The sequence below is a fragment of the Talpa europaea genome, assembly GCF_964194135.1.
Source record: "Talpa europaea genome assembly, chromosome: 15".
NCBI classification, from domain to species: Eukaryota; Metazoa; Chordata; class Mammalia; order Eulipotyphla; family Talpidae; genus Talpa; species Talpa europaea.
Genome location: NC_140083.1, coordinates 9,216,112 through 9,227,875, shown reverse-complemented (window position 1 = coordinate 9,227,875; position 11,764 = coordinate 9,216,112). Strand labels below are relative to the sequence as shown.

Sequence of the window (11,764 nt, the reverse complement as noted above, 5' to 3'; positions counted from 1 at the left end):
GAGAGACACCCACACATATACCCCCATTTAGCTCTTTAACCCAGCTTGCCTCTTTCTACATCCTAGGTAGAGCTACAATATAGAAAGAAAGCTTTCTTATTGAAAGAAAGCTTTCAGCAGACACACAATTCCCCCTGACGTTAAAATTCTAGTGTGCGTTGTCTTCCCTCTCTGTGTTTACAGTAGCTGTGGGCTTAAGGCCCATTTACTTCCTGGAGTGAATTCCAAACAGGCAATCAAGGGGCTGGTTTCCCTCTCCACTGCCAGTTGCTCAGGTCCAGGCCTTCCCAACCATAGAAACCAGGCTGCTGCTTTGAGGACGTTCCAGACTGCAGGTCCGTGGAAATCAAAAGGAAACCCTGAAAAGGATACACGATAAAGATAATGTCAGCTGGGCTTGGGCAGCCACAGGGAGCCTGGGTTTGCCTGAGGGGCGAGGGAGATGTAGTTTCTTGACCAAATGCTATGGTGTCACGCACCTGCCTGCCCTGCATTCCCTCTGTGAGTCTCTGAGTCACAGGAACAGCCATTTTGGATGACTGTCTATTGCTGCCGAGGGGAGGCTGGCAGGGGAGACCCAGTACAGGGTGGAGAATTCAGTTAGTCTTCTTTCCGGCTCCCCAAAGGAGCCTCCCAAAGGAAGAAAAGAGGTGTTCAGAAGTTTGTTGATAAGGATTAACCAGGAAGCAGCTTGCAACAGAGCCCAGAACCCAGAAGAGGGGTTTGGGTTCCGGCAGAAGTTTGTAAATGACTTTCGTGCCGGAAGAAGCCCTGCGGATTGCCAGCCATTAAAACTGTGTCTACAGCACAGAGTAGAAGTTAGCCACAGGATATGATTGAATTCAGTCTTTCAACAGGTATGAAAAATGTTACCTGTTGACTGACTGAGAGTCAGAAGCACCAGTGCAGGCACAGCCACGCCCTTTTCCAGCCACAGAAGACACTGCCCCTACCTCAGTCTTACTTTCCTCTGGTATAACATGGGGCTAATATTCCCAGCCTCACAGGGGATCTTGTAGAATAAATAAAATAGAACATGATACATGCATCTTCTTTTCCTGTTGTGTGAATACCCTTGACTGCAAAGGGCAATCAGACTTGAACTGATTTTGAAACTCACATTTACACGCTTTTCATGGTTAATTGAAAACTTTAAGTGCTAAATATTTTGTTTATGAAATTCCTTGGAGTGGGAAAAAACACAGCAGAGAAAAGTTTTAAAACATGAGCAGAATAGGAAGAGACCTATTCTATAATGAAAAGAAATGGGTCAGTCGAGAGGTGATTTGCATTCTTACCTCAAAAATTTCAATATCTGAATTGACCAATGAGAGATTGTATGGGTTGGGCAGAGGAAATCCTTGCTGCAATTTTGCTAAAATATAAAACAAGATGTAAAATAATTAGACACAGGCCCACACATTTTGGCAAACTTTTTAGTTAGAGACTAACAAGCAGCTTTTTAATAATTTAGCTTTTCATTCCCTCAGCTTCTGTGTTTACATTCTCTCTGATTATGCCACTGGCATATTTCTGGAAAAGGTGTTACTGAATCTGTGCTTTGTGAAAATGCACCTGCACTCTTTCGATGGCAGGAAAATGCTGGCAATTTTTCTGATTTTTATTTTGCAAATATCTTATTTAGTGGGTCCTGAGAACATTTTGGTCTCTAAAATACAAAGTATTTTAACCAAGCCAAATGCAAGATGCTGTAGTTTGTAAACAACTGCTGTGCAGGAAGAAACCTGCAGATTGTCATTCATTAAAACTGTGCCTATATCAGCAACAGAAGTTAGCCACAGGATAAAATTCAGTTCAGAGTTGCTCAACAGCTATAAAAAATGTTGCCTGTCGACTCTATTCTATGTGGACTCCCAATGTGGGTGGCAGTAACCTCACATCAGTTCCTTCATAAAGCATCGATTTTAGATGAATTAACTCTAAGGATTTTTTGTTTGCTTTTAATTTTATTCAGCTCAGACCTTACTCTATTGGGCAAACAGGATTACTTTTAAGAAAGTGGTCACTGAGTATATTTATTTATGGTAGCTATCTTATTTCATTCAAAGACATGTAATGTCCTAGAAGCAGTAGGTAACTCAGGTTAAGCAGCCTGTCTAATGCAGTCAAGAAAAATGACTGATTCTGCTAATATAAATAATTCCTCAGATTTCTAAGGAGCTTTATGACTTGTAAGGTGCATTTTGTTACCACCTCTCCAGCAGGTGCATTGTATTGCATTTTGTATTATCAAATCTATTTACATAAGGCACACTTTTTTTTTTTTAAAGATTTATTTATTTATTTATACAAGCACTGGGTACAGTCAGAAGCATGGGAGGGTGAGAGAATTCACCAGAGCCAGAGCGGGGAGCAGAGCAGGCAGAAGGACCGAAGTACACTGCTGAGGGGAGCAGCGGGCGGCAGGAGAGGTCTGCGCGCCATGTGGGACCCTCCTCTGGTGGCCGGGGAGCAGCCGGGAATTGAACCAGTGCTGCAGAGGCTGCGGGCAGTTTCGCAACCCAGCGCTAACAGCTGCACCACCGGGAGGCCCATAAGGCACAATTTTAAGCCTTATCCAACTCAACAAAAAATAAAATCCAATGTTAATTTGATTGGGGAGAGGAAGGAATCCTTTTACAATTATCCATATGGCAAATAATTACATTTTACACATTAATTATCTTGCAGTTTTATTCACCAGATATGCCTCATTGAAGCTAGAAAAAATAAATTTAAAAAATCCAGACACAAGAAGTTGATAACTTTTGAAATTCAAATACTGTCAACTCATATTTTCACCCTCTACCCCTATCTCATTCACCTTCTTATTCCTTCTACAAAACGCTTTACCTCTCTGGCCTGGTGACTTTTGTTCTTACAAACACAGAGACAGGGGCCTCAGAACTTCAGTTTTCACAGTGGCTTTATCCCTGCATCTAACAGTAGGTTTTGATTTCTTCTACTTTGTGTTATTTAATTGGACCTTTTGTTGGACATTTAATTGGACCTTTTTCTTTAAAAAAAAAAACAAACAGTAATTTCACATTTTCCTTTCACATGGTTTGCACTGTCTCCCAGGCTCTCATGTGACATGTTGTGGACTCTCAAAAAACAACCATCAAAATTGTATCTATCCAGATGCTGGAACTTGCCTAAGGACCACAGATAACTCCTCAGGAGAATCATCTCATTTCCAGCTGACCTGAGAAAATGCTTTACTGCCAGCAGAAAGGGGTTTCCATCTCTTTAACTCAACGGGAGTCTGCAAGTAGAGTCATTAACGTGGCTTTGACCCAGAATAACTCATTTCTCAACCCCATCATTGATGGTACCTATTATTGACGTAAATTCCGGTGCTAATAACAGTCTGGACTCATAATAATGGTCCAGAAGTACGAGCCTCTGGGTGGAGAATCCCGAACAATCCCCAACATTTAGACAATATCAGAGTCACATAGTTTTCCGAGAGTCTCTTACCGTTGGCCAGGGGAAGGACACCAAAGTGGAGAATGGAGGACAGAATATTCTCAAACCTCAAGACCTAAAGTGAAAAGAGAAACTAAGTCACTTGCCAAGACAGGGCATTTTGAAAGGACACTGGCCGGCTGGACATGCCCTTTCCCAGACCTAATCAGGACAGGGGACGATAACTGGAATCTCCCCATAGAGCTATTGTAACTATCCAGCTATTTTGTGGGAAACCATATGATGGCATTTCTCAATCTTTTGTTCTCCTTAAGGAGAGACATTTCTGCTCCTCTCAACTCCAGACCATGGTGACGACAAATGTGAGGGATGCCATGGTGGCAGCAACATGGTAGTTTAGAGATTTACCAAGTAAGATGAGGTAGAACAGTGAATGGATTTCAAACTTATAGTCTTCTCTTACTTCACTGGGAACCCCAGTCACAGGAGTTCCTTGCATTATACCATTGTTCTGTAGTTAAGACCATCACCAGAGCATATGACTTATCTTTAACAAATGATGGTGGTTTTATAATCTCTAAGAGTGTTGGTTTTGGGGAAGATGCAGGTATTAAGAATGAATGGCGTAGAGGAACCATCAAGGAGTCTTTGACTCACCATCAAATGACTCATTCAATGAGTCTCTTTTGAGCATTCTGTATGCTTAGCAATGATAAGAACCTCTTTGCAGCTTAACCTTGATCTAATTTTAGGAGATGAGTAGAAGGCCTTGGAAGAACAAACACAGTCATGGGCTAATCACTTATATCTAGCCTCTTCCTTTGGGAGCCATGATCTTAAATTTAACTCTATAGCACTATCCTATCCAAAAATGAGATCTCTCTGAAAATTCCAGGCTTTCCCATTTACAGCCTTTGGAATTCTTTTAAAAGGCATTTTGCATAAATGAAGGTGAATTGGAAAGGCCCTCTCATCTAATAGCTCATGGACTTGGTGGATGAGTAGCTACACATAGAATTTAAAGCTAAAACCTACACTCCCAGGGAAACTAAGTGCTCAGAGACAGAGCAAACAATCACCCAGCTGCTATGTGGCAGAATCCTTACTCTGCCCTGGACAGGGGAGTCCGCTAGCTGTTTCCTACCTCAACATTACTGTGATTGGACTCTGGCAAGGACAGGCGGAACCTGAAACAAACAAACAACAAAAACAAATTTTTTGTCAGCACAAAGAGACAAAAACAAAAGGGAGGTTTTTTTTTTTTTTTTTTTTTTTTAGTTCAGTAAATCACTCTTAAAAACACACACTTGTAAGGATATACTGTACTATGGAATCTTTACCCTTATGTTTGCTGCTTAAGGAGCAAAGCAGGAATAACAGAAGGCTGGGATTTGTAACCAGAAAGGGCTCCCTAAGTGTATTTACTGCATGGGACTATAGTTGACAACTTGGAATGCAGAATAATGTTAAAAAAGTTTCATGTCGGGCCTCCCTGGTGGCGCAGTGGTTAAGCACTGGGTTGTGAAGCTGCCTGCAGCCTCTGCAGTGCAGGTTCGATCCCCGGCTGTGGGCGAGGGTCCCACATGGCTCACAGACCTCTCCTGCTACCCGCTGCTCCCCTCAGCAGTGTACTTTACCACTCTGCCTGTTCTGCTCCTGCTCTGGCTCTAGTGAATTCTCTCACGCTCCCGCACTTCTGACTGTACCCAGTGCTTGTATAAATAAATAAATAAATATTTTTTAAAAAAAAAGAAAGAAAGTTTCATGTCTTCTTGCTTTGACCTTAACCTTAGAGCTTCTGTGTGCCATGCTGCTCCCTTATTAATAAGTATGACTATGATGCTGATGATGGTGATGGTGACGGTGATGACACTGCGGGACATGCATGGTTCTAGGAGCTTTATAAACATTTTACAATTTAATCTCCCCATTGATGCTGTAATAGATGCTATTATTATTACCTCTTTTGCAGATGAGGAACTGATGATCAGAAAGCGCAAGTGAATTACTCAAGTCAGAGTCAGCAACTGAGAGACATAGGTAACACGTCTCACTCTGCTTGATTCTAAAGTCTATGCTCACGCAGGCCACTGAAAGGTAGATGCAGGGGCCAGGAATGAGGAAGCCCACATGGAAAAAACAAGATGGCCCTGACACCAGGACCACTGATACCATCAAACCGAAACTGCAGCCACAAACAGGAGAAAAACAACTCGGCTTCATGTAAAACAACTTTGTTCCATCTAAACCTGTTTCCCCCCTTGCCAACCCAGTTTTCCTGCCTAACCTCTCCTCACCCTATAAAAGGGCATCTCCTCCCACAATGGGTGTGACTTCACAGACCCCCACCTTGGGTCTGTGAATTTTGCCTGGGGGTGCAATAAACCCCCCCCCCTTTGAGAAATTTCGCCTGGCTCTCCTTTTCTTTACTGTGCCAAACATTTCAGCCACACTTCTCGGCGGCTGTACTGTACAGATTATTGGTTTAAGCTGCTGAAGCCTAACACATAAGGGTATGTTGGCTCTGACAACCATCTGACATGGAAGGCAGTTTAATTGTGAAAGAGAAGGGACTCAGCAGAGTGCCTGAGTTTGAATCTCATTTCTGCCTCTTGCTAACCATGTAGACTTATTTAATCTCTCTGGATCTTAGTTTTCTCATCTTTAAAATATAAAAATATGGATGTCATGAAACCCAGGCTAAATGGCTAAATTGGTCTTAGAATCTAGGATCATAAAGGAGAGAGGAAAAAAAAAACTTATCTAGCTCTCTGTTTGAGGCTTGTATTTAAGATGCAGTCTACCTGAAGCAGCCAGAGCAAGCAGAAGCAAAGAACTTGAGCTGAGCTCCAGGGCTGGCTGGAGACTGAGAGCTCAGAGCTGGAGAGTGCTCCCCAGAGAGAGAGCACACTAACAGAATTTCAAAACTCCAGTTATCTGAAGAAAAGCCTCTTCATACTTTGTCATGTATGAACTGCCTGGGGACTAGACAATGAACTTCAGTCAAGTCCACTTTTCTTTACCCCTTACCTGCTTTCAGCCTATACCAGTTGGTGCCTTTGTTCTCAAGTCTGGTCCCCCAAACCTATATAAGCTCATTTCCTTTCTTATTTGAGTCATCTCCTATCTTCTTGCCAATCAATTAAAGATTTTTTTTAAAGATGTATTTATTTATTTATACAAGCACTAGGTACAGTCAGGAGCGCGGGAGGGTGAAAGAATTCACAAGAGCCAGAGCGGGGAGCAGAACAGACAGACTGACTAAGTATACTGCTGAGGGGAGCAGCGGGCAGCAGGAGAGGTCTGCGAGCCATGTGGGACCCTTGCCGGCGGTCGGGGATTGAACCGGTGCTGCAGAGGCTGCGTGTAGCTTTGCAGCCCAGCGCTCAACCATTGCACCACCAGGGGAGGCCCCAATGAAAGAATTATTTAAAAATAAATTGATTTGTCTTATCAAATATCTGATAATACCTGATCCATGCATGTCAGGTAGAGACCCCACCCGTCATTTAACACCATGAACAAAGTCCACCTTTCCTCCTAAGGCCATCTTAATTCTGTCCCTTCCCTAGTTCTCTGGCCTTATTTACCAGGATCATTTACTCAAAGACACGACTCATTAACTGCAGAGAAACCGGTAGAGCAAAGAGCAAACTCCCAGCCTTGGTTCTGAAAAACACACAAGCTTAACTTGGACACTAGATGGCGATCGAGTTCAGTCCTTTCACTTTATCCTCTTACAGCCTCTTTTACCTGTTGCTTAAAGAGCCCCCAACCCCACTTGGAACTAATTTTTATTACAGGGCCACAGAATGGTTGGGGAGAAAAGCAGCTCAAATAGCAGCCCACCGGCCTTTTGTCTGCACTGGCTTCAGGAGCAGCTGAGAAGTGGGTGGGGCTGGAGGTCAGCCAAGCCTTCTCTCTGCTGACCTGCTGAAAGCACCAGCACTGTTCCAACAGAAACCGAATCCCTTCTTCCCAGACTTGTTTTCCTTTCTGGGGTTCTCTCCAGGAAGCTCATGTTGGGAAATGTTTATCTGTCCAGGCTGTGAGGAGTGGAGCGAGGAGGTGATTCTATCTCCTTGTCGTGAGCTATGATAGCATTCTTTGACAGTATGGCGTGGGAGGGGTTGTAGGGTGTGTGTGTGTTAACGGGGGTGGGGTGGGGTGCAGTTTGGGAGTGTCTAGACCCTTAATCATGGCAATTTGCAAAAAAAAAGTTCCAGAGTTCTAAATGGTTCAACACGAATGTACCTTTGATTGCCTTGAGCTTTGCAAGTGATTAAAGGCTCCATTAAGTTGCTTGGATCAACACCAAGACAGGGAAAGTGTCTTGTAACCTGGTCTCTGAATTAGCCTACAGAATATTTACAATGTGGTCCAATCTGTACTGGGGTCACCTCAAATTGAACTATGTTTGGAACAAAAGCCTCAACTGACAGAGAGGTAGGAATCTGGTGTATGACTTTGAGGGCAACACCACAGCTTTCAGGACCATCCTGACTTGTCATGTCTCCTGAGACCAACTGCTCCCCACTTCCTTGGGCAAACTTTGATCGTAGAATGGGGAAAGAGGAGGAAACACTTCTTGGTTGGAACAAGTATCTCTTGAGCCAATTGTGCGGGCAGCGTGCCTTCATACATCATCTCATCTGCCAGGACAGTGGCTCCACGGAGAGGCGCCTGTGTTACTGATAAGGAAATTGATTTGTAGGAGAGTTAATCCCCTTGTTCAAGGTGCCACAGCTAGCAAACCACAGGGAAGGATTCAGATCCAGAGGTGCCTGACTCCAGAGCCTGATCTCCCAAGCAGACACACCCAAAGAGGTCAAGTTTATTACTCATGCACCCAGGTTTTACTCTCTTTATCCTTTCCTCCACTCGGATCCTTAGGCTGAGTGCTTTTCCGCTTTAGGCCATGATGCCTGTGTCTCCTCTTTTATCAATGCTTAACACTGAGAGGGGACCTGCTGCTGTTTCAATATAGTGTGACTCATGCTCAGGGGGTTCCTCTCCCAGGCCAGGATATCACTTTTCTGTCTTAGGTCTATGTCTTGTTTTCTAAGCCTTTATCCATCCACCACATCAAAGGCAGTATCATGCAGTAAGTAAACAGCCTCACCCTGGTTCAAGTCTGGCTCTGCCATTCAGTAGCTTCATGACTCGACTAAGTTATTTGACCTCAATGAACCACAAAATGAGGGTAGTAATACCTACCTCCAGGATTATTCATTTAACCTACAGATATTTAATCTACACCATGCCTGATCCTGAAGTTAAAGAGTTGGAAGGTCTAAATGAAATAATACACATGGAGTGGCTGGCACAGGACCAGGAGACAGTAAAGGCTCAATAATGAAGAATAGGTGTAAATGGTAGCCCCAAAAATCTACAGCCATCCCTGGGCAGGGGGCAAGGGAAGGAGATGTTTCCTGAACAGGGGACCCCTGAAGTGATCTTGCATGATCAGGTGCCTTTTTCCCCTGGCTGAGGTCAGCCCTTGGTTTTAATAATAACCATTGCCAGCATTTCCTGAACATTTAACATGTAATTTATGTGTATGAACTCATGTATTTCTTATGCCCCCCCCCCCAGCAGATTTTACTATATCCTTCATTTATAGAGGAGGAAATGGAGGTCTAGCCAATGAATGACAGGGCTGGAAATGGCACCAGCTAGTCTGATTCCAAAATCATGATCTCACGCCTCTTCTAAATGCACCACACTGGACAGCCTCTCATTTCTGCATCTCAGGTTGGTGTAACCAGGCCCGAGCAGCTCCACAAAGAGCCACATTCAGGCAAAGGATGGTTAGAAAGTCTGTGCCATCCTGGGAGCCGGATTTGGGGACCATGTGCTCCCCTGTTCTTCTCAGGGGTGCTTCTCTGATCCCCACCCACTCTATACCTTTTCCTGCTATGTTCAAACCAGCTCATCCTGAAAAGCAGCCCTTGGGGAAGCCAGGAGCAGAGGAGTTGGCTGGGGCAGCCTGTGTGGGAGGCAGGGCTCCAGCTCTTGCTGCAAAGCTGAGGCCCTCTTTTGGGATAGCCTCAGCTCCCGGGAGGCTACCGTAGGCCTCAGTGATGCCAGGCCCTCCTGCCTCACCCCCAATCTGCTTAGCATCTGAGGTCTGCTCTAGCCCTACTGTAGGAGCTGCCCTCAGTCCAGTGCTCACAGCCTGTGGCTGGGACAGGGCCGTGTGCTCAGAATGGCTGCAGTTTGCTTTAATGCTCTGCTGCTCCATCTCGAAAGTCTTTATCATTTTTGAACAAGGGGCCCCTCCTATGTCTGGAGGGAAGCTATTTTATATGGCTGACAGTTGGGTTTCTGCAGTTCTGCTTGCTCATTTAGTACTATCTTATGGACAGCATCTCCCATGGTTCTGTGAGTCTTCTAAACCATTGTGTGGATTTGGGGTGACTGACTGATCAGTCCTTCATTGGTTCCCTATTCCTTCCTGACTCTCCGTTGTCTGTTGTTGCTTCCTCTTTTTCCTTTGAGGGTTTCGTCTGGGCTCTGTGATCATTCTGGATGTCCTCCAGCCATGGCTCCACGTACTGAGGAGCATGGGCTGTGCAGGCGGTTCTTTCAAATGGCAACCAGTGGCAATGATCCATGTCAATGACCTGCTTGAGCCTTTGCACACCATGTGGCTTGCATTTGAGAGCTAACAAGGCCCCAGGACACAGTTTTGTTAAATCTATGCTCTATAATAAAGTCACAGCATCAGAGCCTGAGGGCGTCTCAGAGGTGATTCAGTCCCATTTCATTATTTTCACAAAATGGCGGATAGACTTCATCATGGTAAGAGAACCAGTTAGCAGGGATCTGAAACTCCATTCTTTGGCCTCAAAGTCCATTCTCTTTCCTAATACATGGATTCCTGAATTTGTTGGAGAACTTTAGTTACTGCTGAATTATACTGCTGTACCCTTAGAATGTGCATTTATAGTTTGGTCATTTATAATTATTTTGTTGCCCATTTTCTCTTATTCTTATATGATGGGGAAAAAAAGAAGAAAAACTTCCCAACACATTTTAAGCTAAGTCCATATGTTGAAATTGTGGGTTGAATACAGGAGAGGCACTTGATTCATTTTCTATTCAGTGGTAACTTCGCCTGTTCCGTTCATGTTCATTTTGTCTGGTCTGTTGACCTACTTAATACTAAAAATTTCCAACAGTCAGATCAATTGATCTTACCTGTTCAGAGACAAGGAGCAGATCAGTCTTTGTCCCAAAATAGCCAGGCCAACGCTGGTGCTGGCGACCTGCAGACAAGACAAGTGTTCATTACCGAGTGGCTCTGTCCATTCGGACCACACATCATGTCCTGGAGTGGAAACATCACAAGCTCCACTTTCCCTTTTAGTCCGAGAGACTCTAGAAAGAAAGAGCTCTGAAAATACTGTTTTTCAGGTAGGGGAAGTCACTATAGAGACTTTTTTGTTTGAGGATCTCCTTTAAATCATTTAAAAAATTTCTTCTACTCTCTTCTCCATGTATATTCTCTCTCTCTCTCTCTCTCTCTCTCTCTCTCTCTCTCTCGCTCGCTCTCTCGCTCGTTCTTTCTTTTTCTCTCTCTCTGACAACTTGCTTAGGTTTGTGAACCTTTTCTTGGACTGCATTTGGTCTTCACCTGCTCAAGTAAACTGGAATTTTATCTTGACTTATTTCAAGGAAAAAAAGGAACTCAGCTATCAACTGAAGCAGCAGAAAGGACACACAGGAAGTGGGGAAGGGGGGAGAGCTATTTTCCAAGGAGCACTGGCCTCCCATAGCCCCCGCAGCCCAGCCTCACTCCTAATTGATGCATCACCTCCCAACACTTATGGTCAACTTCAGGAGCTGAAGTGCTATCCACAGTCTGCCCCCTGTTCCTGAAGACTTACAAAATCCATGGAAACGATGGTTTCTGCTGTGGCGTTCTCGAACTTGGCAAGTAACATGATGGAGGCAGGGATGTCCAGGGTGAAGTTCCCCGGCAGTAGGTTGATAACAGGGGGTTCGGTTGCCATGATCCGTACCATGAAGGGCTGGGACAGGATGTAGATCTCTGCAATCTGCCACATTTGGGGGAAGAAACAGAAACAGAGTCATGAATTGGTGAGGCAGTCACAAACTTGGTGTGGCTTGTGGTGATGGAATTTTATTTTATTTTATTTTTTTTAAAGATTTATTTATTTATTCATTTATTTGTTTGTTTGTTTGTTTGTTTGTTTGTTTGTTTGTTTATACAAGCACTGGGTACAGTCAGAAGCGTGGGAGGGTGAGAGGATTCACCAGAGCCAAAGTGGGGAGCAGAACAGGCAGAAGGACCGAAGACACTGCTGAG

The 11,764-nt window shown here is 44.2% G+C and overlaps 1 protein-coding gene across 1 annotated transcript in view; it reads right to left on the bottom strand.

Annotated features, from left to right (window-relative positions):
* Positions 1-236: 236 nt before the first annotated feature.
* BPIFC (BPI fold containing family C) overlaps positions 237-11,764 on the bottom strand; it is a gene marked incomplete at its 3' end in the record, with an annotated part of 34,486 nt that continues 22,958 nt past the window's right edge. The window contains exons 11-16 of the mRNA XM_084255340.1: positions 11,322-11,492; positions 10,633-10,700; positions 4,574-4,616; positions 3,481-3,544; positions 1,299-1,375; positions 237-359 (exon numbers count right to left, since the gene is read on the bottom strand). Of these exons, the coding sequence (XP_084111466.1) occupies positions 237-359; positions 1,299-1,375; positions 3,481-3,544; positions 4,574-4,616; positions 10,633-10,700; positions 11,322-11,492 (546 nt within the window). The remainder of the gene's footprint in view (positions 360-1,298; positions 1,376-3,480; positions 3,545-4,573; positions 4,617-10,632; positions 10,701-11,321; positions 11,493-11,764) is intronic.